This window comes from Heterodontus francisci, chromosome 25, assembly GCF_036365525.1.
Source record: "Heterodontus francisci isolate sHetFra1 chromosome 25, sHetFra1.hap1, whole genome shotgun sequence".
NCBI lineage: Eukaryota > Metazoa > Chordata > Chondrichthyes > Heterodontiformes > Heterodontidae > Heterodontus > Heterodontus francisci.
In genome coordinates, this window is record NC_090395.1 from 78,392,975 (window position 1) to 78,419,540 (window position 26,566).

Sequence of the window (26,566 nt, forward strand, 5' to 3'; positions counted from 1 at the left end):
ACCTACCTGGACTGCAGTGGTTCAAGAAGGCAGCTCACCACCACCTTCTCAAGGGCAATTTGGGATGGGCAATAAATGCTGGCCTGGCAGGTGTCGCCCACATCCCATGAATGAATTTAAAAAAAAGTGAACCAGCTATTTTTTTATATAACTATTTGGTAGTTTCATGGTCGCCATTACTGAGACTAGTTTTTTATTCCAGAATTATTTCATTGAACTTAAATTCCACAGCTGCCATGATGGGATTTGAATCTTAGCTCTGGATTACCAGTCTCAGCCTATTGATTACCAGTGACATAACCACTGTGCTACTGTACCTCGGCAATGACCAATTCTGAGAATGGAAAAGTTATTCTTTCAATTCAACTTAGTTCAATTTACAAAACTATAAACTGAAAGGATTTTACTCCTGTCACTGCCATTTGAACTGAAAGCTTCCCACCTCTCCCCGCTGCCCTCACACACAATAGCAGCGGGGATGGGGCTCAGCTCCTTGGGGTATTTCTATCCACTCCCTCCTCACTGCTGTTTTCTAGGTTCACTATTGTGGTTGGTACAATAGTATCCAGAAAGTGGTGGAAAAGCATGAGTTACCCCGTGGAGGGTTAGAGAATCTTGTGGTGCCTCAAATACCTTGACACCCCCTGCCCACCCTGGCCCAGTTACTTTCTAAAGTGAATTACAGACCAAGCTGCAAGATCTAAAGTACCTTAGGAGTGAACATGTGAAGAATTCCATCAATCGAGCCTCTGAGGAGAAGACTTCGAACCAGGAAACAAATCAGAACGACATATGGAAACAGAGAACTGAAGTACATCACCTAAAAAGGGTGTAAACAAACTCTTGGAATCATATCTACTGAATTACCAGAGCAATTACCATGACCACTGAGAACCATCATAACCATTGCCAACTCAGTATTTCATGAAACACAAAAAACAGCAAGTTCGTCCAGTTTCAGAGTTTGATTGTCCTACACAGAGTAAAGCTCCCTCTACACTGTCGCCATCAAACACTCCCAGAACAGGTACAGCATGGGATTCCTGGGCAATTTGGGAAGCACTTCCTGCCTGCAATCAGGGGGAGCAGCTGCACCTGTGTTGCTGCAACTGGAGAGGAGAGAGCAGAGTGGAGTTACTGCAGAGAGGTAACTGAAGAGTGGAGACAGCCGCATTTACTGTGGAACTTTATTCAGACAAAAGAGACCTGCAATTCATTTTGGAGAGGTGGGTGTTGTAGCACCAGAGAACTGTTGGTTGTTTGGACTGTTGGGAGAGGGAGGAGGCACCGGAAGATCCAGGGGTGGGGCTGCCAAATTCTATAGGGAGCCCCTGTATTTGCTCTTGTGTTTATCTTCCATCCTGCACAAAAGGGGCTCTTTCCCCACCCCCAACTGTATGGCTCGGGATGGCTGGAGCTGCTCGGCTGAAGTCAATCTCCATACAACAGCAGAAAAGGGAGAGAACCGGGCGGCTCTAGCCGACCCAGGCGAAGAGCCCTCCCCTAACTGGAAGAGTGGAGTGTCGGCTCTGCAGGAAGGTGCTCCCACCCACCAATTGAACTGTAACATCCTCGCAGCTGTCTCTCCCTTCCATCACTCGGCCACCTATCCTCTCCTCTCCTTGTCCTTTTCAGCCCTATACTCCTCTACTCCCATCCTCCCACCCCATCATATCGCTTGTGTTAAACAGAAACTGTCGTTTGCTTTGTTTCTTGGGGTGGGCGTGGCTCTGCGACCCCATGGCAAGTCCCTCTTCGCCGGTGGCGGGGCCTTCCCGCACATATGCTGCTGCGGCTGCACCTCAATCCCCGTCACCGTTTGCATTAATAACATTGAAGCATAGGGGTCAAGAGCTACGTCCACCCAAACATGTCAATAGAGGCATGCATAAAGGCAATGGCCGAGGTTGTTGGCCCTTCGGCCATTGTTGCAGCCTCTAAAATGTACGGGAAGGTGGTGTTTTTCCTGAAGACTGAGCAGGCAGTGTCCCTGGCAAGGGGCTCACCGTGGGCAGGACCATTCTGCCAGTGGACTCCCTGGAGGCCACTGCGCAGAGGGTCATTCAGTCGAATGTCCCGCCCTTCATTCCAGGTGAGCTCCTCCTTCCCCGCCTACACCATCTGGGGGATGTAAAGACGGGCTCACCCCAGTCGCGCTCGGTCTTCGGGAGAACAGCCTTCGGCACGTGTACTCCTTCCGCCGCCAGTTATTTATGCGGCTGGCGCGGGAGAAGGTTACAGAGGGCCACTTCAATGTGGAGTTCCAGGGGGCGGCCTACTGGGTCTTCTGGACCTTGGACGGAGCGCGGTGCCATGTCTGCAAGGGAGTGGGGCATGTTCTTAAGAACTGCCCCAACCTCCCGGCTGCCAATTCCAATACGGCGGCCCAGGGCGGCGCCGCTGCACCTCCTCCCACCCCCCCTACACCTCCACCAGACACCGTTCAGTCAGTTCCAGAGGCTGTGATTTTCACGACCTCTGGCGGGGTGGGGAGTGCCTGTCCAGCTGGAAGGAGGGCGCGGAGGAAAAATAAACATCAAGAGGCACGTCCCCTGGACACATTGACACAACCCGAGCCTGAGCTCAGCCCAAGGCCCGATCTCGGGGAGCCCATTTGCCCCAGGGCTGGGCTCAGGCCCAGAGTGACTAAAAAAAAAAAAGAGTTGGAGGCGCCAGCCTCTGAAAGCATGGAGGTCCCTGAGCCTCCGTGCCCAACCGGGAAAAAGAGTAGAAGGCACCCCCCCATGGAGGTAACACAGGGCCCTGAGGTGCAAGGCCCATCTGTTGGGGGGGAGCTGTCTCCTTGATCAGGTCGCCAGGTTTCCCCTACCACCAACACCATCAAGGCTTCAAAGTCTGGGCAGGAGCTCCCTACCCCTCAGGATAGAGGGGAGGGGGAGACCCTTGTACATGAAGCCCCTCCTGAAAGAGTAAGTCGAGCCCTGCTTGTGGTGGGGGAGCCTGGGGACACCTCCCATTCTGCCACTGGTTGGGTGCCCTGAGTGGAGGGGAGGGCGAGGCCCCAATGGGTCGGCCCTCCCAGCCAAAATCCACTCCCAACCAGGACACACCCGACCCGGTGAAAATTGAAATTTCTGCCCCATCTGCTGGGCCTGTGGGTGCTGGCGGAGCGGGAGATGGTCTCCTCTCTCTGCCTCCAGTCTTGGCTCCGGCAGGAATTCCGGAGTCGGGATCATCCGTCTCCCCTGGGCCGCTCATTGGCCTGGGGATGGAGGTGGAGGGGGGTCCTGAACCGCTTGCGCCCACAGGCTCTAGTTTCACAGCAGAACCCAGAGAGGACTCCTCCGACATTGATCCTGGGAATGGGATCGTGACGGAGGTGGGACCAGCTAGCGTGGCCGGGGCGTCCGCCCCACAGTGTGTGGTAGGTGTGTCGACCACTGGCGGTGACGACCCTGAGGAGGACGGGGACTCGGTGCGGGGCACGGAGAACGAACTTGATTCCATCGCCAGTGAGGTGGAGGAGTCCCTTGTGCCTCCCACCGAGTCTCCTCTCGTCCCCACGGCGGAACTCTGGGATTTCCTTGCAGCTTGCAGGGGTTGCCGCAATAAAGTTCAGCTGGCCCTCGGCCGTTGGTCGAGTCTGGCGCTGATCATTCAGTCTGTCCGTGCCGCCCTCAAGAAAGCTGGCAAGGGTGCGGGCGTGAAACTGGTTGAGAGGCGCCGATTTAATGTGTTCCTCAATGGGTTGCTGGGGGAGTGGAGGTCCAGGTGCACTTCCACTCCCTCCTCACAGTGAGGTGTTTGTGACGGGTTTTAAGTACCTTTGACATGAATATAACCATAGCCAGCCTCAACATCAACGGCAGCAGGGGGTCTCACCGCAGATTTCACAATCTCTCAGTCCATAGGGAAGGGAGATACGCGGTGAGCTTTCTGCAGGAAACCCACACCATTCCGGGAGACGAAGCCACCTGGCTCCTGGAGTGGCAGGGTGGGGTCTACATGAGTCACCTCACCCCTATTTCTAGTGGGGTGGCTATCTTGTTGGCCCCGACTTTTCAGCCGGAGAGCTTGGAGGTCAAGGAGCTAGTGCTGGGCCGCTTGCTCCACCTCGCCGTTCGCCTGGGTAGAGTGCCGCTCCACTTTGTGAACGTGTACGCGCCCAGGCCCGGCGTGTTGCAAGCGCGCTTCTTTGGAGAAGTGTCCGCTCTCTTGAGCTCCATCGATAGCGGCGAGTGCATCATCCTCGGGGGGGATTTTAACTGCACCTTCGAGGTGGGAGATAACTCCGGTCCCCAGCGCGGCCAAGTGTCGGTGGAGAAGTTGAGGGAACTTATCAGCTCCCTCAACTTGGTGGACGTCTGGCGGAATCTCCATCCCGACTCCAGCACCTTCACATGGAGGTCTGGAGGAGGAGGGTCCTGAATAGACCGCCTCTACTTTTCGCAGGCTTACGTCTCCCGTGTCTCGGCGGCCTCCATGCGGCTGGTACCGTGCTTGGACCACCACCTGGTGTGGGCGGAGTTCATTCCGCTATGCACGTAGGCAGGGTCCGCGTACTGGCACTTTAACAACCGGCTGCTGGAGGACGAGCGATTCCGGGACTCGTTCCGTCGATTCTGGGCCAACTGGAGAAGGAAGCAGGGGGCCTTCCCCTCCTTGAGGCTATGGTGGGATGTGGCCAAGACTCACATCCGCGTCTTAGAACATAGAACAGTACAGCACAGTACAGGCCCTTCGGCCCACGATGTTGTGCCGAACCTTTAACCTACTCTAAGAGCAAACTAACTACCTACCCTTCATTCCACTATCATCCATGTACCTATCCAAGAGTCGCTTAAATGCCCCTAATGTATCTGCTTCTACTACCACCGCTGGCAGCGCATTCCACGCACCCACCACTCTCTGTGTAAAGAACCTACCTCTGACATCTCCCCGAAACCTTCCTCCAATCACCTTAAAATTATGCCCCCTGGTGATAGCCCTTTCCGCCCTGGGAAAAAGTCTCTGGCTATCCACTCTATCTATGCCTCTCATCATCTTGCACACCTCTATCAAGTCACCTCTCATCCTTCTTCGCTCCAATGAGAAAAGCCCTAGCTCCCTCAACCTTTCTTCATAAGACATGCCCTCCAGTCCAGGCAGCATCCTGGTAAATCTCCTCTGCACCCTCTCTAAAGCTTCCACATCCTTCCTATAATGAGGCGACCAGAACTGAACACAATATTCCAAGTGTGGTCTAACCAGGGCTTTATAGAACTGCAGCATAACCTCGCGGCTCTTAAACTCAATCCCCCTGTTAATGAAAGCCAACACACCATACGCCTTCTTAACAACCCTATCAACTTGGGTGGCAACTTTGAGCGATCTATGGACATGGACCCCAAGATCCCTCTGTTCCTCCACACTACCAAGAATCCTGTCTTTAAGCCTGTATTCCGCATTCAAATTCGACCTTCCAAAATGAATCACTTCACACTTTTCCAGGTTGAACTCCATCTGCCACTTCTCAGCCCAGCTCTGCATCCTGTCAATGTCCCGTTGCAACCTACAACAGCCTTCCACACTATCCACAACTCCAGCAACCTTCGTGTCATCGGCAAACTTGCTAACCCAGCCTTCCACTTCCTCATCCAAGTCATTTATAAAAATCACAAAGAGCAGAGGTCCCAGAACAGATCCTTGTGGAACACCACTGGTCACCGAGCTCCATGCTGAATATTTTCCATCTACTACCACCCCCTGTCTTCTATGGGCCAGCTAATTTTGTATCCAGACAGCCAACTTTCCCTGAATCCCATGCCTCCTTACTTTCTGAATGAGCCTACCATGGGGAACCTTATCAAACGTCTTGCTAAAATCCATATACACCACATCCACTGCTCTTCCTTCATCAACGTGTTTTGTCACATCTTCAAAGAATTCAATAAGGCTTGTGAGGCATGACCTGCCCCTCACAAAGCCATGCTGACTGTCTCTAATCAAACAATGCTTTTCCAAATAATCATAAATCCTGTCTCTCAGAATCCTCTCCAATAATTTGCCCACGACCGACGTAAGACTGACTGGTCTATAATTCCCTTCTGTCAGGAGTACGCGAAGTGGTCGACCAAGAGGCGGGAAGTCAAGATCGGGCGCCTAGAGAGGGAGGTGCTCGACTTGGAGTCCTGCCTCGGTCATGCCGTCGCGGACCCAGCCCTGTGGCAGGCGTACAAAGAGAAGAAGGGCGTACTGAGGGACCTGCAGCTCATAGGGTCCCGAGGCGCATATGTGAGGTCACGAATCCTGATCCTGGAAGATTTGGACCACTCCTCACCCTTCTTCTACTCGCTGGAAAAATGGCGGGGGGTCCGTAAGCAGCTCGTCGAACTGCTGGCCGACGATAGATCCTCCATCATGGATCATGAGGGAATGGGCCTCCTGGTCAATACTTATTACAGTGCGTTGTTCTCTCTGGATCCGTCCAGCGAGGACGTGCACAGAGTTTTGTGGGAGGACCTGCCGCAGGTCAGCCCGGAGGGCGCCGAAGGATTGGAGGCTCCGCTCAGGTTGGTGGAGTTGACCGGCGCCCTCCACCAGCTCTCGAGGGGCAAATCCCCAGGGCTGGATGGATTGACCGTGGAATTGCTCAGGGCGTTCTGGGACGTCCTGGGGGACGATTACGCGCGGGTCCTGGGGGAAAGCCTGGCGACCGGGGAGATGCCCCTCTCGTGGCGCAGGGCGGTCATCGTCCTGCTGCCGAAGAGGGGTGATCTCCGCCTGCTTAAAAACTGGCGTCCGGTCTCCCTCCTCAGCACGGAATGTAAGATCTTTGCCCGGGCTATGTCTACCCGCCTGGGCTCCGTTCTGGCCCTCATGATCCACCCCGACCAGTCCTACACGGTCCCGGGCCGGTCCATCCAGGACAACATCCACCTGGTCCGGGACCTGATCCATCTTTCCCAGAGGACTGGTCAGTCGGTCGCCTTTCTCTCCCTTGATCAGGAGAAGGCGTTCGACAGAGTGGATCACGAATACCTTTTCGGAACTCTGTGCGCTTTCGGACTCGGGCTGCATTTTTTGGCTCGGGTCCGACTTTTATACGCCGCCGCAGTGTGTCTAGTCAAAGTTAACGGGTCCTTGACGGTGCCCCTTCACTTTGGGAGAGGAGTGCGTCAGGGATGCCCCATGTCCGGCCAATTGTACACCATCTGCGTGGAGCCCTTCCTGTGCCTGATTCGCAGGAGGTTGACGGGATTGGCTCTGCGCGAGCCGGCCATGCGGGTCGTCCTCGCGGCTTATGCCGATGACGTGCTCCTCGCGGTCAGAGATCCAGTTGACTTGCGGAGGATGCGCGACTGCCAGCAGACCTTTTCTGCCGCATCCTCCGCGAGGATCAATTGGGAGAAATGTTCCGGGCTCCTGGTGGGTCAATGGCGGGTGGACTCCCTGCCGGAGGAGATGACACCTTTTGCGTGGAGCACCACGCACCTCCTCTATCTGGGAGTCCACCTTAGCCCCGCTGAGGAAGCCTGGCCGGCAAACTGGCAGGAGTTGGAGGCGAACGTCACCGCTTGGCTGGGGTGCTGGACAGGACTGCTCCGAGTGCTTTCCTACAGGGGCCGAGCGCTGGTCATAAACCAACTGGTGGCCTCCATGCTGTGGTAAAGGTTGGTCACTTTGACCCCGCCCCCTGTATTTGCCACCAAGATCCAGAAGAAACTCGTCGATTTCTTCTGGGGCAAGAGGAAACACTGGGTCTCTGCTGCGGTCCTAAGTCTCCCGATTGAGGAGGGCAGCCAGTCACCGGTGTGCGTCCGCACCCAGACTGCGACTCTCCGCCTTCGGACCTGTACGTCGAGCGTCCTCCTAGATGGTGTGCGCTGGCGACGTATTTTTTTCCGCCAGTGTCACTGCCTTCAAGACGACACGCAGCTCCCGGTGGAGTCCATTAGCCGCGCTTCTCTGAGGGAGTTGCCTGTCTTTTACTGGGATCTATTCCGAGTCTGGAACATGGTTGCCTCCAGTCAGGGCGCTCCCCCGCCAGCGGAGGTGAGCGCCTCGGCTGTCCGGGCGGCCGACTCTGGGGACAGTCCGGCGGGCGGAGGAGTAGCCGAAACCCCCGGGACGCCCCTCACTGCGGGTGGCGAGGGGGCTCAGGAGTGCGGAGCGCTCCCGGCCGAGCTGACCCCCACTCGGCCGGAACTGCTCATCGGACCCATCCCCGAAACCCTCCTCGGGAGCCGGTCCCGCACAACCTGAGCCGCCTCTCGGAAATGCCCTCTGTGCCATTCCAATCGGTGCGGAGGGGTTTCCTGTACGGGCTGCTCCTGCACACTCTCCACTTCCTCGCCCTCGTCAGCCGGCCGGACACGCCCTGGCGGTCCGCGTTGCCATCTGACGGCGAGGAGAATCCCCGATGGAGGTCTTTCTACGCGGGAGTCTTCCCCCTTTATATCGGGGACCTGGGGTAGAGGGTGTTGCACAGGGCAGTCCCGTGCAATAGACTTTTAAGTAGGTTCACGGACTCCCAGGCCGCCTGTACTTTCTGCGGCCTGGACGAGTCCGTGTTCCACGTTTATACGGAGTGTGCGAGTTTGCAGCCCCTCTTTGAGTATTTGAAGGGGCTGCTCCTCAAGTTCTGGCTGCACTTCAGTCCCACGCTCCTGATCTTTGGGCACCCGGTGCGGAGGGGCATGGGCCGGGAGGAGGATCTCCTCGTCGGTCTGCTCCTGGGCCTGGCCAAGGTGGCAATTCACAGGTCCGGACTGCGGGCCGTCGGGGGGTCCGTCCTCCCCGATTGCCTGCCCCTCTTCCCCGGTTACGTTCGCGCCCGGGTGTCCCTGGAGAAGGAGCATGCGGTGTCCGCCGGTACGCTTGAGGCCTTCCGCGACCGGTGGGCACCGCAGGGACTGGAGTGCATTGTCGACACCGAAAATGGCATTTTAATTTGAGTTTTTGTTTATTTCTGTTTTTAATAAAGTTATTTTAAAAATATAAGTATGTATATAAAGGGGGCCTGAGCAATAAAGGCCCCTTCGACATGGAAAATATAAAAGGGGCCTGGGGTATAAAGGCCACCTTGGAAAAAGAAAAAAAAAAACGGGGTTAGATACAGAGTAAAGCTCCCTCTGCCCTTTTCCAAATCAAACTGATGGACCCACCTTGCCAGAAGACTGGATGCCTTTGATCGTACACAATCCTACAATAAACCAGGCGGACAACAGGCATAGAGTCATTTTCCAGTTCAGCCCTCCTCCTTCATTGATATTATTGGCGATGTTCAGAGTCTCTCTGTACCAGAAGTAGGTTGTGGCTGAACTCTTTTCACATTCTGGCTCTACAACTGGAGTGAGACACATTCACAGTTAGTGTCATCACCAACTTCATTGAGTATGAAAATGAGACTATTTTATTGTCAAGTGTTAGTGTGGTTCAGTTTGTCAAGACACACTCAGACATTAGATCATGGGAGTGTGTTGGAGAGAGCATATCTCAAATGGTGCAGCGCTGGTGTCCATCTACACTCGGAGATCCTGTCGGGGGGGAGACCCCTCTGTTGGGAGTGGATGCGTGAGGAGACACCTTAAAAGGTGGGGGAGAGGCCCCATTGGTGAGGGGAAGATGGGGGGGGGAGTGACCCTGTTATCAGTCATGCTTGTCTGGTTAACTGTTGAGGAAGATATAACCCCATTAGAGGCAATGAATCTGAAATGTCAAAGGACATCCACCTTCTGAAACCCTTTGACCTATTCATAAACTGGTTTTATCAATTTTCACAAGAAACTTAAGTTGAGCAAATGGCGTTGAAACAAGAGACTAACACATCCTCCCTTAAGCCACAGCTTCTTGCCCTCACCTGACTAAGTGCAGAGAGAATGCAGCCTTGAACGCATTAACAAGGGGCAACTTTCCTAGGGTCTGACGTAGCATGGGGCATGGATACACATGAATCTCAATCTTCAGTTAAAGGAAACTGGACGGGGCTCTAAGTGACAACACATAGTCAGACTCCTCCTCTCATTTTGCTATGGGTGTCAGTGGAAGTGATCAAGGAACCAGAATACTAGTTGAACTTTTTTTTCTTGTTTTTACTACACCTTTGGTCAAAGCTAAATTAACCATGCACAGTGAGGACCAAACCTGAAATCTCAACATTGACAGGAGGAGGAGGAACTGAAAGAGAGAGAAATAGGGGGCATGGAATTACTTTAAAGATTGGGATCCCCTTCCCTGAATCAAATGTCTTACTTACTGGTAACGTTGCCATTGGTGATCAGAGGACACTCACTCCATGGGAGAGGGGACTGAAATGATTTAAAAAAGTAAAAAATACTCCAACCGATGATGACATTGTAATAAAGTCCAACGAAGAAACAAACCTGGGGAGAGAGAACAGAAAGCTTCAACTGAATAAATGGACATGGCACCTAGAATACAAGAGGGGGGGAAGAGGGAGGAGGACAGGGGGAGATGGTGCGCAGAGAAGGAGGGAGAATAGCAGGGAGAGGGAGGGAGAAGAGGGAAGGGCACTGGACTAGAGGGGGGAAGGGGAGAAGGAGACGTAGGGGAAGATGGTGCAGAGGACAGGTAGGGAGAGGGTGAGGAGTAGGAGGTAAGGAATACTGTTGCGACATTCCCTGCATCACTCCTGTGTCAGAGCAGGAACATGGAGAGCGACACTGAAAACCAGAGTACTACAGCGGGCAACAGATTGAACAGTTTCAGGAAAGGTGCAGGTTAAGTGAGAAATAGCCTGGGGGAGGACTGGGTCCAGAACAGAAGTACATAAATCTCATCCTTCCTAAAAGTGAAACAATAAAATGTTTGCATCGAATTGAAGCATTTCCTCTGATGATTTAGTCAGATTGAGTGGCTGTCAAAAAGAAAACAAGGCCTTGCAAATAAAATTTGCTGCTTCAACGAAACAAGCAGGGGCTGGTTAAAGAACTGGCTATTAGTAACATTTTAGAACATAGCTTTTCTTGATTTAAAATTATGAGGCTTTACAATTCGGTTAATTTTGAAATGGTGACAAATTTAAAATAACCACAAAATGATTAAAAAGGACGTTAAAAAATATTCCTTAGCCTGAAGGGGGGAGGGGATGTGGAATTCTCTGCAACAAACAGTTCCTGAATCAGAGCCTGAAAATTCTTTCAAAAGAAAATTAGAGGGTTGCTTAAAAAAATGGAATATTAAAAGGTTACAGGGAGCGAAGGCAAGAGTGGGATTCGACTGAGTGGGATATTAAAGGGTATGTGGGGTGAGCAGGAGAGCGGAATCAGATCAGTAGGGATGTTCAGCATAACTTCCTTGCTTTTGTACTGAAAGCCTCTATTTATAAAGCCGTGGATCACACCTGCTTTTTTAACAACGTCTCAACTATAAACCCTAAATTCAGCGTTGCGACTCACAATACAACTTGCAAATCCAATGCCTCCCAGCCTAGGACAGATATAGTTCCAGACACCAATACTGCCACGCCTTATTCTCTGACCCACTGCAAGTTCCAGGAAAAACAGAGGAATTCCAATGATGAGCAACAGGATGAAGTAGGGAACGAGATAAGCACCTGCAAATAAGATAGAGATTTAGCATGAATTAAAATACATTTGACAGGGTCACACTGTGTTCTAACAGTCTGATGAAATGTTCTCAGATTGATGAGAGTCTGTGAATTCTCTGCTCCTTGTAATTTATTCTGTGTTAGAAGGGCAGGTGCAGTCAAGGAGAGGCTGTTGCTCTGCCTCCACCATCTCCAACATATGGCTTCCACATTACAGGAACTGAGACCAAAACGCTTCTCGCTGTCTACTCTCTCTTTCCTCAAAGCATCAACTCGAGGTGCCTTACTCAAATGCCCATTTCATTAGCCAGCTAATATAAAATATAAACCTAAAATGCTGGAAATACTCAGCAGGTCAGGCAGCATCTGTGGAGAGAGAAGCAGAGTTAACATTTCAGGTCAGTGACCTTTCATCAGAACTGGCAAAGGTTAGAAATGTAATAGGTTTTGAACAAGTGAAAGGGGGGAGGGGGTAGGAGAACAAAAGGGAAGGTGTGTGATAGACAGAGGGCAGGAGAGATTAACGACAGAGATGTCACAGAACAAAAGGTAAAGGGAGTGCTAATAGTTGTAGTAAAAGACAAAGTATTAGTCCAGAGAGAATGTTAACAGCAGAATAATGAACAGCTCTGTACAAAGACATGAATAAACAGTTTAAAGACAGGAACATGGCTAAAAAAATAAATATTAAGAATAATTAAAATGGCAGTCATGCTCTGAAATTGTTGAACTCAATGTTGAGTCTAGAAAGCTGTAGAGTGGCTAGTCGGAAGATCAGGTGTTGTTCCTCGAGCTTGCGTTGATGTTCACTGGAACACTGTAGCAGGTCAAGGACAGAGATGTGAGCATGAGAGCAGGGTGGCAAATTAAAATGTCAGGCGGCTGGAAGCTCGAAGTCATGCTTTTGGACTGAGTGGAGATGTTCCACAAAGCGGTCACCCAGTCTGTGTTTGGTCTTCCCACTGTAGAGACCACCACATTGTGAGCAGTGAATACAGTATACTACATTGAAAGAAGTACAAGTAAATCACTGCTTCACCTGAAAGGAGAGTTTGCAGCCTTGGATAGTGAGGAGAGAGGAGGTAAAAGGGCAGGTATTACACCTCCTGCGATGGCATGGGAAGGTGCCACGGGAAGGGGACGAGGTGTTGGGGGTAATGGATGAGTGGACCGGGGTATCCCGAAGGGAACAGTCGGAATGCTGACAGGGGACATAGGTATGAAGAGGGATGAGGTCCTGAAAGCAGAGTTTAAGGAGTTAGGAAATAAATTAAAAAGCAGGACCTCAAAAGCAGTAATTTCAGGATTAGTCCCAATTCCACGTGCTAGTGAGCATAGGAATAGGAGGATTAAGCGATTTATCATGTGGCTGAAGAATTGGTGCAGGAGGGAGGGTATCAGATTTCTGAAGCATTGGGACCTGTTTGGGGTAGGTGGGACCTGTCCAAGATGGACAGGTTGCACCTTAGCAGGACCAGGACTAACATCCTCACAGGGAGATTTGCTAGTGCTGTTGGGGAGGGTTTAAACTAAATTGTCAGGGGGTTGGGAACCTAGGAGGGAGCTCAGATTGGAAGGCAGCAAAACTGGAAGTAGAAAAGTAGTAATGAGGAATAATGTTAAGACAAAGTTAAGGGCACTCTATCTAAATGAACACAGCATTCGCAATAAGGTAGATGATTTGAAGGTACAAATAGAGATACATGGGTCCATTGTAGATGGAGACAGGAGAGTTTGTGGGTAGAGAATGAGGAAATGGCAGAGAGACTAAACAATTACTTTGTGTCTGTCTTCACAGAGGAAGACACAGAAAATCTTCCAGAAATACGAGGGCACCAAGGGACTTGTAAAAATGAGGAACTGGAAGAAATTAGTATCAATAAAGAGGCAGTACTCAAAAAATTAATTGGATTGTAAGTTGATAAATCCGCTGGACCAGATGAGCTACATCCCAGAGTATTGAAGGAGTTGGCTTTAGAAATAGTGGATGCATTGGTCGTTATCTTCCAAAATTCTATAAATTCTGGAAGGCTTCTTGCAGATTGGAAAGTAGCAAATGTGCATACAAATTAGGAGCAGGAGTAGGCCACTCGGCCCTTCGAGCCTGCTGCGCCATTCAATAAGTTCATGGCTGAACTGATTACTCCACATTTCCACCTACCCCCGATAACCTTCCACCCCCTTGCTTATCAAGAATCTATCTACCTCTGCCTTAAAAATATTCAAAGACTCTGCTTCCACCACCTTTTGAGGAAGAAAATTCCAAAGACTCACGACCGTCTGAGAGAAAAAAATTCTCCTCATCTCTGTCTAACACCACTATTTAAGAAGGGAGCAAGAGAGAAAACAGAGAACTACAGACCTGTTGGTTTGATGTCAGTAGTAAGGAAAATATTGAATCTATTATGCAGTTTGAGATAACTGGACACTTGGAAAATAATGATATGATTGGGCAGAGTCAACACGGATTGGTGAAAGGGAAAGCATATTTGACAAACCTGTTGGAGTTTATTGAGGATTGTAGCCTAGATAAAGGAGAACCAGTGGATGTGGTGTATTTGGATTTTCAGAAGGCTTTTGATAAGGTCCCACACAGGAGGTTAGTGAACAAAATTAGAGCACATGGGATTGGGGGTAATACACTGCAATGGATTGAGAATTGAAAACAGACAGAAAGCAGAGAGCAGGAATAAATGGGTCATTCTCAGGATGGCAGGCTGTTACTAGTGGGGCACTGCAAGGATCAGTGCTGGGTCCACAGCTGTTCACAATCGATATAAATGATTTGGATGTGGGGACCAATTGTAATATTTCCAAATTTGTTGAGGACACAAAACTAGGTGGGAATGTACGTTGTGAGGAGGATGCAAGGAGGCTTAAAGGGGATTTAGACAGGCTCAGTGAATGGGCAAGAACATGGCAGATGGAATATAATGTGAATAAGTGTGAAGTGATCCGCTTTGGTAGAAAAAACAGAAAGGCAGAGTAGTTCTTAAATGGTGAGAGTTTGGGAAATGTTGATGTCCAAAGGAATCTAGATGTCCTTGTTCATGAGTCACTAAAACCTAGCACGCAGGTGCAGCATGCAATTAGGAAGGCAAATGGTACGTTGGCCTTCATTGCAAGGGGATTTGAGTACAGGAACAAAGATGTATTGCTGCAATTGCACAAAGCCTTGGAGTATTGTGTACAGTTCTGGTGTCCTTATCCAAGGAAGGATATACTTGCCAGAGAGGGAGTGCAATGGAGGTTCACCAGACTAATCCCTGGGATGGTGGGATTGTTTTATGAGGAGAGATTGCAGAAACTGGGCCTGTATTCTCTAGAATTTCGAAGAACGAGAGGTGATCTGATTGAAACTTACAAAATTCTTACAGGACGTGACAGGGTACATGTGGATAGGATGTTTCCTCTGGCTGGTGAGTCAGGAATCAAGGGACAGTCTCAGAATAAGGGGCTGGACATTTAAGACCGAGATGAGGAGGAATTTCTTTACTCAGAAGGTGGTGAATGTATGGAACTCTCTACCCCAGAGGGTTGTGGAAGCTCAATCATTGAGCATGTTCAAGACAGAAATTGATAGATTTCTGGATACAAATGGCACCAAGGGATATGGGGATCGTGGGGAAAAATGGCATAGAGGTAGATGATTAGCCATGATCTGTTTGAATGGCCTACTTCTGCTCCTATTTCATATGATCCTATGATCTGACCAAAATAAAAGCAAAATACTGCGGATGCTGTAAATCTCAAATAAAAACAAAAGGTGCTGGAAATACACAGCGGGTCTGGCAGCATCTACTTCTCTCTCCACAGATGCTACCAGACCTGCTGAGTTTTCCAGTACTTTGTTTTTATTTCAGATTTCCACCATTCGCCAGCTATCTGACTACACCAGGCATCACATCAATTCCAATCAGATGCATAATTTTCATTCCCAACTGATCTTTTTGCAGCTTCTCCTCACCTGCATGTAATCTACAGGCTTGTAAAACCAAACCCCATCCCGCTCCCCTGAACCCTGAGCACGCTGTCACTACCATAACTCCTGACCCCAACCCTATTCCCGACCCCTCCCCCACTCTTCCGATCCCTGATCCCGATTCCAATCCCAACTTCCATGCCTGACCCCACCCTGATCCCATTGCCCCAACCCAACCCTGCTGCTGATCCTAATACCCGACAACCTCCCTGACCCCCTGCCCGACTCCACAGCTATTCTCTAGCCTGCCCTTTTCCACAATCCATACCCAAGTCTCTCAATCCAAACACTGCACATTAATAGTTTGAAGAATTTCTTCATGCTGCCTCAGCAAAGGGATTAGAAAGATTCCCATTGGAAGGCAGTCAGCTCAGACCTATCCAATACCAATTCACATCACTAATTCATTTCATATTGACCCCGAGGATAAGTGTCTCCAGACTTTAAAGAGATTACTAAAAGTATCATTAATCTCAGTTTAATTGCTGCACCAGACAGGGTCATGAATCAGCAGGCACGGATCATAACACTGCACTGCTCAGAGTCCCAGCTGAATGCCTCCAGGATTCCTTGATAAATATTGCTTGAAAGCAGAAAATCAGAACGTCCAGATAGAATGCACAACAACTGTTAATGGTTCAGCTTAATTACAGACAAAGATATCAGAATTCATTCATGGAATAGCAACTTTCATGGATTAAAGCGTCTTAACCATAGTGTAATATGCCAAGGTGCTCCACAGGAGAATTATCAAAAACAGACACCGAGCCACAAATGCAGATGAAGTAAGTTTTAAGGAAGATATTAAAGGAGATAGTGGTGGAGAGATGGAGTGGTTTACAGAGGGCAGGCAGCTGAAGACACGGCCACCGATGGTGGAGTGATTAAAATTGGGGATGATCAAGAGGCCAGGAATGGAAGAGTTGTGGGGCTGGAGGAGATTAGAGACAGGGAGAGGGGAGGCCATGGAGGGATTTACACATGGGATGAGAATTTTAAAAAAAAGAGACATTGCTTGACCAGGTTCCAATGTAGGTAAGGTTGAGCACAGGGGTGATGAGTGAACAGGACTGGGCTGAGCTAGGACACAGGCAGTAGAGTATTAGACAACATCAAGTTTAGGTAGAATGGAAAGTGGGGGCTGGGCCAGGAGTGCACTGGAATAGTCAAGTCTAGAGGTAACGAAGGCATGGATGAGGGTTTCAGCAGTAGATGAGCTGAAATGCAGGCAGAGTTCGGCGATGTTATGGAGGTGGAAACAGTCTTTGTGACAGTGCAGATATGACATTGGATGCTTATCTTGGGGTTAATTATGACACGAAGGCTGTGAAGTCAGATTTGCCTCAGACAGTTACCAGGGAGAGGGATAGAGTCAGTGTCAAGGGAATGAAACACATCAAAAAATGTCCCAAGGAACTTCAGAGGTGTTAGCAGAAAAACACATACACTGAGTGAAAGAAGGAGCTGAAGGGTGAGGAAGAAGTCAAACTAGCAGTGTGTGCCACAAGATATCCTCTTCCAACACAATCTACACATTGCCTCATTGACAGCTCCCAGGCAAACGACACAGCTGTGAATGCATTTCTAAAATATAAACTAAATGCTAAATGCATGTTTTGGATCCTTTCCCACCTCATCCTGTGACTCATGACTTGCGACTTCAGTTGGAAATTCACTGAATCCAGTTACGTCACCAACAGGGAAACATCTGCCCTCATTACTACCCGAGGAGCTCCAGACAGACCCAGTCCAGCACTGGACCAGGAAAGGGTGCAAATCCTTAAACACCAAAAGACAACACCCGAACCTCCCACACCATCACCAGCGACATCAGCATCCCGAGTAACATAATGCAGTGTTATACAGTGACAGACCTGACCCAGCAGTACTGTACCCCAGTGTTATACAGTGACAGACCTGACCCAGCAGTACTGTACCCCAGTGTTATACAGTGACAGACCTGACCCAGCAGTACTGTACCCCAGTGTTATACAGTGACAGACCTGACCCACCAGTACTGTACCCCAGTGTTATACAGTGACAGACCTGACCCAGCAGTACTGTACCCCAGTGTTATACAGTGACAGACCTGACCCACCAGTACTGTACCCCAGTGTTATACAGTGACAGACCTGACCCACCAGTACTGTACCCTGGTGTTATACAGTGACAGACCTGTCCCCACCTGTACTGTACCCCAGTGTTATACACTGGCAGACCTGTCCCCACCAGTACTCCACCCCAGTGTTATACAGTGACAGACCTGTCCCCACCAGTACTGTACCCCAGTGTTATACAGTGACAGACCTGTCCCCACCAGTACTGTACCCCAGTGTTAGACAGTGACAGACCTGACCCACCAGTAATGTACCCCAGTGTTATACAGTGACAGACCTGTCCCCACCAGTACTGTACCCCAGTGTTATACAGTGACAGACCTGACCCACCAGTACTGTACCCCAGTGTTAAACAGTGACAGACCTGACCCACCAGTATTGTACCCTCGTGTTATACAGTGACAGACCTGTCCCCACCAGTACTGTACCCCAGTGTTATACAGTGACAGACCTGTCCCCACCAGTACTGTACCCCAGTGTTATACAGTGACAGACCTGACCCAAGTGTATTGTACCCTAGTGTTATACAGTGACAGACCTGTCCCCACCAGTACTGTATCCCAGTGTTATACAGTGACAGACCTGTCCCCACCAGTACTGTACCCCAGTGTTATACAGTGACAGACCTGACCCACCAGTACTGTACCCCAGTGTTATACAGTGACAGACCTGACCCAATGTGTATTGTACCCTAGTGTTATACAGTGACAGACCTGTCCCCACCAGTACTGTACCCCAGTGTTATACAGTGACAGACCTGTCCCCACCAGTACTGTACCCCAGTGTTATACAGTGACAGACCTGACCCACCAGTACTGTACCCTAGTGTTATACAGTGACAGACCTGACCCACCAGTACTGTACCCCAGTGTTATACAGTGACAGACCTGACCCACCAGTACTGTACCCTAGTGTTATACAGTGACAGACCTGACCCACCAGTACTGTACCCCAGTGTTATACAGTGACAGACCTGTACCCCACCAGAACTGCACCCTAGTGTTATACAGTGACAGACCTGACCCACCAGTACTGTACCCCATTGTTCTACAGTGACAGACCTGTCCCCACCATTTCTGTACCCCAGTGTTATACAGTGACAGACCTGTCCCCACCAGTTCTGTACCCCATTGTTCTACAGTGACAGACCTGTCCCCACCATTTCTGTACCCCAGTGTTATCCAGTGACAGACCTGTCCCCACCAGTACTGTACCCCAGTGTTATACAGTGACAGACCTGTCCCCACCATTTCTGAACCCCAGTGTTATACAGTGACAGACCTGTCCCCACCAGTACTGTACACCAGTATTATACAGTGACAGACCTGACCCACCAGTACTGTACCCCAGTGTTATACAGTGACAGACCTGACCCACCAGTACTGTACCCCAGTGTTATACAGTGAGAGACCTGACCCACCAATACTGTACCCCAGTGTTATACAATGACAGACCTGTCCCCGCCAGTACGAGACCCCAGTGTTATACAGTGACAGACCTATCCCACCAGTTCTGTACCCCAGTGTAATACAGTGACAGACCTGTACCCCACCAGTACTGTACCCTAGTGTAATACAGTGACAGACCTGACCCAGCAGTACTGTACCCCAGTGTTATACAATGACAGACCTGTCCCCACCAGTACTGTACCCCAGTGTTATACAGTGAGAGAGCTGACCCACCAGTACTGTTCACCAGTGTTATACAATGACAGACCTGTCCCCACCAGTACGGTACCCCAGTGTTATACAGTGACAGACCTGTCCCCACCAGTATTGTACCCCAGTGTTCGACAGAGACAGACCTGTACCCCAGTGTTATTCAGTGACAGACCTGGCCCCACCAGTGCTGTACCCCAGTGTTATACAGTGACAGACCTGACCCACCAGTACTGTACCCCAGTGTTATACAGTGACAGACCTGTCCCCACCAGTACTGTACCCCAGTGTTATACAGTGACAGACCCGTCCCCACCAGTACTGTACCCCAGTGTTATACAGTGACAGACCTGTACCCACCAGTACTGTACCCCAGTGTTATACACTGACAGACCCGTCCCCACCAGTACTGTGCCCCAGTGTTATACACTGACAGACCCGTCCCCACCAGTACTGTATCCCAGCGTTATACAGTGACAGACCTGTACCCACCAGTACTGTACCCCAGTGCTAAACAGTGACAGACCTGTACCCCACCAGAACTGCACCCCAGTGTTATTCAGTGACAGACCTGACCCACCAGTACTGTACCCCATTGTTCTACAGTGACAGACCTGTCCCCACCATTTCTGTACCCCAGTGTTATACAGTGACAGACCTGTCCCCACCAGTACTGTACACCAGTATTATACAGTGACAGGCTGTTTCATTTGCCAGTAGGTGAGCAGGAGGGGCTGTTTCATTTGCCAGTAGGTGAGCAGGAGGGGCTGTCATTTGCCAGTAGGTGAGCAGGAGGGGCTGTTTCATTTGCCAGTAGGTGAGGGGGAGGGGCTGTTTCATTTGCCAGTAGGTGAGGGGGAGGGGCTGTTTCATTTGCCAGTAGGTGAGGGGGAGGGGCTGTTTCATTTGCCAGCAGGTGAGCAGGAGGGGCTGTTTCATTTGCCAGTAGGTGAGCAGGAGGGGCTGTCATTTGCCAGCAGGTGAGCAGGAGGGGCTGTTTCATTTGCCAGTAGGTGAGCAGGAGGGGCTGTCATTTGCCAGTAGGTGAGCAGGAGGGGCTGTTTCATTTGCCAGTAGGTGAGGGGGAGGGGCTGTTTCATTTGCCAGTAGGTGAGGGGGAGGGGCTGTTTCATTTGCCAGCAGGTGAGCAGGAGGGGCTGTTTCATTTGCCAGTAGGTGAGCAGGAGGGGCTGTCATTTGCCAGCAGGTGAGCAGGAGGGGCTGTTTCATTTGCCAGTAGGTGAGCAGGAGGGGCTGTTTCATTTGCCAGTTGGTGAGGGGGAGGGGCTGTTTCATTTGCCAGTAGGTGAGCAGGAGGGGCTGTCATTTGCCAGCAGGTGAGCAGGAGGGGCTGTTTCATTTGCCAGTAGGTGAGGGGGAGGGGCTGTTTCATTTGCCAGTAGGTGAGGGGGAGGGGCTGTTTCATTTGCCAGTAGGTGAGGGGGAGGGGCTGTTTCATTTGCCAGCAGGTGAGCAGGAGGGGCTGTTTCATTTGCCAGTAGGTGAGCAGGAGGGGCTGTCATTTGCCAGTAGGTGAGCAGGAGGGGCTGTTTCATTTGCCAGTTGGTGAGCAGCAGGGGCTGTTTCATTTGCCAGTAGGTGAGCAGGAGGGGCTGTTTCATTTGCCAGTTGGTGAGGGGGAGGGGCTGTTTCATTTGCCAGTAGGTGAGCAGGAGGGGCTGTCATTTGCCAGCAGGTGAGCAGGAGGGGCTGTCATTTGCCAGTAGGTGAGCAGGAGGGGCTGTTTCATTTGCCAGTTGGTGAGGGGGAGGGGCTGTTTCATTTGCCAGTAGGTGAGCAGGAGGGGCTGTCATTTGCCAGCAGGTGAGCAGGAGGGGCTGTTTCATTTGCCAGTAGGTGAGCAGGAGGGGCTGTTTCATTTGCCAGCAGGTGAGCAGGAGGGGCTTCATTTGCCAGCAGGTGAGCAGGAGGGGCTGTTTCATTTGCCAGTAGGTGAGGGGGAGGGGCTGTTTCATTTGCCAGTAGGTGAGCAGGAGGGGCTGTCATTTGCCAGTAGGTGAGCAGGAGGGGCTGTCATTTCCCAGTAGACCAAAGAAGTTGCATCATTCCAAGCAGAAGGGCCACCCGCGCATCAACACGAGCAGAATTTCTCACCCACAGCTGTTACAAAAATTTCTAAATTCACTTGTGTCAGCCCTTCAAAACACTCCCACAGGGGATGCTGAGACCAAGTGGGCCCACATCAGAGACGCCATCTATGAGTCAGCTTTGACCACCTACGGCAAAAGTGCGAAGAGAAATGCAGACTGGTTTCAATCTCATAATGAAGAGCTGGAACCTGTCATAGCCGCTAAGCGCATTGCACTGTTGAACTACAAGAAAGCCCCCAGCGATTTAACATCCGCAGCACTTAAAGCAGCCAGAAGTACTGCACAAAGAACAGCCAGGCGCTGCGCAAACAACTACTGGCAACACCTATGCAGCCATATTCAGCTGGCCTCAGACACCGGAAACATCAGAGGAATGTATGATGGCATGAAGAGAGCTCTTGGGCCAACCACCAAGAAGATCGCCCCCCTCAAATCTAAATCAGGGGACATAATCACTGACCAACGCAAACAAATGGACCGCTGGGTTGAGCACTACCTAGAACTGTACTCCAGGGAGAATGCTGTCACTGAGACCACCCTCAATGCAGCCCAGTCTCTGCCTGTCATGGATGAGCTGGACATACAGCCAACCAAATCGGAACTCAGTGATGCCATTGATTCTCTAGCCAGCGGAAAAGCCCCTGGGAAGGACAGCATTACCCCTGAAATAATCAAGAGTGCCAAGCCTGCTATACTCTCAGCACTACATGAACTGCTATGCCTGTGCTGGGACGAGGGAGCAGTACCCCAGGACATGCGCGATGCCGACATCATCACCCTCTATAAAAACAAAGGTGACCGCGGTGACTGCAACAAATACTGTGGAATCTCCCTGCTCAGCATAGTGGGGAAAGTCTTTGCTCGAGTCGCTCTGAACAGGCTCCAGAAGCTGGCCGAGCGCGTCTACCCTGAGGCACAGTGCGGCTTTCGTGCAGAGAGATCGACCGTTGACATGCTGTTCTCCCTTCGTCAGATACAGGAGAAATGCCGTGAACAACAGATGCCCCTCTACGTTGCTTTCATTGATCTCACCAAAGCCTTTGACCTCGTCAGCAGACGTGGTCTCTTCAGACTACTAGAAAAGATCGGATGTCCACCAAAGCTACTAAGTATCATCACCTCATTCCATGACAATATGAAAGGCACAATTCAACATGGCGGCTCCTCATCAGAGCCCTTTCCTATCCTGAGTGGTGTGAAACAGGGCTGTGTTCTCGCACCGACACTTTTTGGGATTTTCTTCTCCCTGCTGCCTTCACATGCGTTCAAGTCCTCTGAAGAAGGAATTTTCCTCCACACAAGATCAGGGGGCAGGTTGTTCAACCTTGCCCGTCTAAGAGCGAAGTCCAAAGTACGGAAAGTCCTCATCAGGGAACTCCTCTTTGCTGACGATGCTGCTTTAACATCTCACACTGAAGAGTGCCTGCAGAGTCTCATCGACAGGTTTGCGTCTGCCTGCAATGAATTTGGCCTAACCATCAGCCTCAAGAAAACGAACATCATGGGGCAGGACGTCAGAAATGCTCCATCCATCAATATTGGCGACCACGCTCTGGAAGTGGTTCAAGAGTTCACCTACCTAGGCTCAACTATCACCAGTAACCTGTCTCTAGATGCAGAAATCAACAAGCGCATGGGTAAGGCTTCCACTGCTATGTCCAGACTGGCCAAGAGAGTGTGGGAAAATGGCACACTGACACGGAACACAAAAGTCCGAGTGTATCAGGCCTGTGTCCTCAGTACCTTGCTCTACGGCAGCGAGGCCTGGACAACGTATGCCAGCCAAGAGCGACGTCTCAATTCATTCCATCTTCGCTGCCTTCGGAGAATACTTGGCATCAGGTGGCAGGACTATATCTCCAACACAGAAGTCCTTGAAGCGGCCAACAACCCCAGCTTATACACACAACTGAGTCAGCGGCGCTTGAGATGGCTTGGCCATGTGAGCCGCATGGAAGATGGCAGGATCCCCAAAGACACATTGTACAGCGAGCTCGCCACTGGTATCAGACCCACCGGCCGTCCATGTCTCCGCTATAAAGACGTCTGCAAACGCGACATGAAATCCTGTGACATTGATCACAAGTCGTGGGAGTCAGTTGCCAGCATTTGCCAGAGCTGGCGGACAGCCATAAAGGCGGGGCTAAATTGTGGCGAGTCGAAGAGACTTAGTAGTTGGCAGGAAAAAAGACAGAGGCGCAAGGGGAGAGCCAACTGTGCAACAGCACCGACAAACAAATTTCTCTGCAGCATCTGTGGAAGAGCCTGTCACTCTAGAATTGGCCTTTATAGCCACTCCAGGCGCTGCTTCACAAACCACTGACCACCTCCAGGCGCTTACCCATTGTCTCTCGAGACAAGGAGGCCCAAAAGAAAAAAAGAAGAGGAGTTGACATTTTGGGTCGTATCTTCTTCAGAATCGAAGTGGGGTTAACCATGTTTCTCTTTCCCGATGCTGTCAGACCTTTTGAATATTGCCAGCACTTTCTGTTTTGATTTCAAATTTCCAGCATCCACTGTATTTTGTTTTTATTTTAGATATTAACGCTTTGCTGGTTTAAGAGTGCATTAATATTCTCTGTTTCCTCCATCCTGGAGTGGCAAATTCATGCTAATTTATTTTTGGTGTATTTAACCTCCATATCATTCAGTGTTTAATTCTTTAAATAGATCCAAACATCTCCTTCCTGAATCAAAATGATTAGTTGACTCTCTAAAAGGGTAATTGGCCTCAGTTGAGGGTTTGGTGATTGATTGGAATGTTGGTTGTTCATTCACTCTATTTAATGGAGATCCAAAACAGAATTCCAACTGTGGGATGGCATTAACAGTCCAGATGAGCTGTACCAGATCCCAAACTATCCATTGTTTATGAAAACGATTGCCAATACTTTACACTATTCAAAATAGTGCTTTTGTGACAAACAGATAAAAGACAGAGCCCTGTGATTGGCAGTTGGTGTTTCATCAAGCTACATTCAGAATATACAAATTGTTTGAAATAATCAGGAGAGAAGAGATTGTTGAAAAGATCAGCACAGCACACATCTGGCAACCTCACCCAGCCAGGATCACTGAACAGCATCAGGTGCAGGAATGATGGTCAATTTCCCCTTTTCTAAGCAAGGGGTGTAGAGACTGATTGTGGGGTCCAGGCAGAGATCAGTTCATTCATAGTCTGGGGTCAAACACAGGTGCAACCTGGATTTCTGATTTAGTTATTTCTTCCCTTAACCAGGGAGCGAGAGAGGTTGAAATGATGAATTTAAATCAATTTATGTTGGCATTGCAAAGGAGTCACTGAAATAGAAAGTTAGACAAGCATGAAGCAGGCTATTATTCAGATTAATAGCTGCTCTTTAGCTCCAAGTGAAACAGCTCCAGCAATGAGAGCAGCAACACTAGGATAAAATGTTCAAAGTAAAAATTACTGGCAAATTCATTCAACAGTTAACACACCCATTCTAAATATATTTCATATATAGAGAGGCGAACATTTGCCACAATTTCATTGTGGAGTTTGGAGCAGCCAAGCCTGTCCCTTCTGTCTCAACATTCAAGCAAGTAAAAAATATATTTACCCTTTTGGCTTGCAGCCTCAATCAGCCCTTTAACAACTGGGCCGGAATTTTACGGCCCCTCAAAGAGCGGGAAGGTGGTGGTGGGGGGTGTAAAATGGAGCGGGAGGCTCGGGGGACCTTTCGCAACCCGGTCCCGCCTCTGCTGCCACTTTACACAGGGCGGCGGTGGCGAAAAACAGCCCGCCCGCCCCAGGCCAATCAAAGCCCTTAAGTGGCCACCTAAGGGCCTCCGCCCACCGCCACAGGGATTTTACTCATGGCAAGCGGGCGGCCCAGGCCCAAGAGAAGCCACCTGACAAAAGCAGGCAGCTCCCTGGTGGCCTGGGGAAGGGAGGGCCCTCATGATTGGGCACCCTCCTCCTTTGTAATGTTGATGTGCTCCAGGATATCGCTGTTCCCTCCCTTGAACTCACGAGCTTCCATGACCTTCGCCACGGTAAATACAGATGAGAAATATACATTTAAGACCTTGCCCATTTCCCGTGGCTCCACACATAGGTTACCACACTGATCCTTAAGGGGACCTACTCTCTGCCTCGCTACCCTTTTACTCTGAATATACTTATAGAATCTTTTAGGATTCTCCTTTATCTTATCTGCCAGGGAAATCTCATGGTCCCTTTTCGCCCTCCTAATTTCCTTCTTAAGTGTAGTCCTACATCCCCTATACTCCTCGAGGGACTCGCTTGATCCCAGCTGCCTATACCTGACGTATGCCTCCTTCTTTGTCCGGACCAGATCCTCAATATCCCTCGTCAGCCAAGGTTCCCTAAACTTGCCAGCCTTGCCCTTCCTTCTAACAGGAACATGCCAGCCCTGAACTCTTCCCATCTCACTTTTAAAAGCCTCCCACTTGCCAGGTGTCCCTTTACCTGTAAACAGCCTCTCCCATTCAACTTTTGAGAGTTCCTGTCTGATGCCATCGAAATTAGCCTTCCCCCAATTTCGGACTTCAACCTGAGGACCAGTCCTATCCTTTTCCATAACTATCTTGAAACTAATAGAGTTACGGTCACTGGTCCCAAAGTGCTCCCCCACTGACGCATCAACCACCTGCCCATCCTCATTTCCTAAGAGGAGGTCGAGTGTAGCCCCTTCTCAAGTTGGACCATCCACATACTGCTTCAGAAAACTATCCTGGACACACTTAACAAATTCTTCCCCAACTGATTCCTTAGCACTAAGGCAGTCCCAGTCAATATTAGGGAAGTTAAAATCACCTACTACTACAACTCTATAATTCCTACACCTATCTGTGATTTCCCTACATATATGCTCCTCCAATTCCCTCTGACTATTGGGGGACCCATAGTATAATCCCATCAAAGTGATCACCCCTTTCTTATTTCTAAGTTCTACCCATATGGCCTCGCTGGACGTTCCGCCTGGTATATCCTTGGCCGTGATGTCCTCCCTAATCAATAGTGCAACTTCCCCCTCCTCTCTTACCTCCATCTATGTCATGCCGGAAGCATCGGTACCCCGGAACATTGAGCTGCCAGTCCTGCCCATCCCTCAACCACATTTCCGTAATAGCTATAATATCACAGTCCCATGTACTGATCCATGCTCTGAGTTCATCTGCCTTACCTGTAAGGCTTCTTG

At 50.2% G+C, this 26,566-nt stretch overlaps 1 protein-coding gene across 2 annotated transcripts in view; it reads right to left on the reverse strand.

Moving 5' to 3' along the window:
• slc6a17 (solute carrier family 6 member 17) overlaps window positions 1-26,566 on the reverse strand; it is an 82,460-nt gene that overhangs the window by 35,799 nt on the left and 20,095 nt on the right. For both annotated transcript variants that reach the window (XM_068057750.1, XM_068057749.1), the window contains exons 2-5: window positions 11,361-11,518; window positions 10,199-10,325; window positions 9,108-9,289; window positions 710-820 (exon numbers count right to left, since the gene is read on the reverse strand). In XM_068057750.1, the coding sequence (XP_067913851.1) occupies window positions 710-820; window positions 9,108-9,289; window positions 10,199-10,325; window positions 11,361-11,518 (578 nt within the window). The remainder of the gene's footprint in view (window positions 1-709; window positions 821-9,107; window positions 9,290-10,198; window positions 10,326-11,360; window positions 11,519-26,566) is intronic.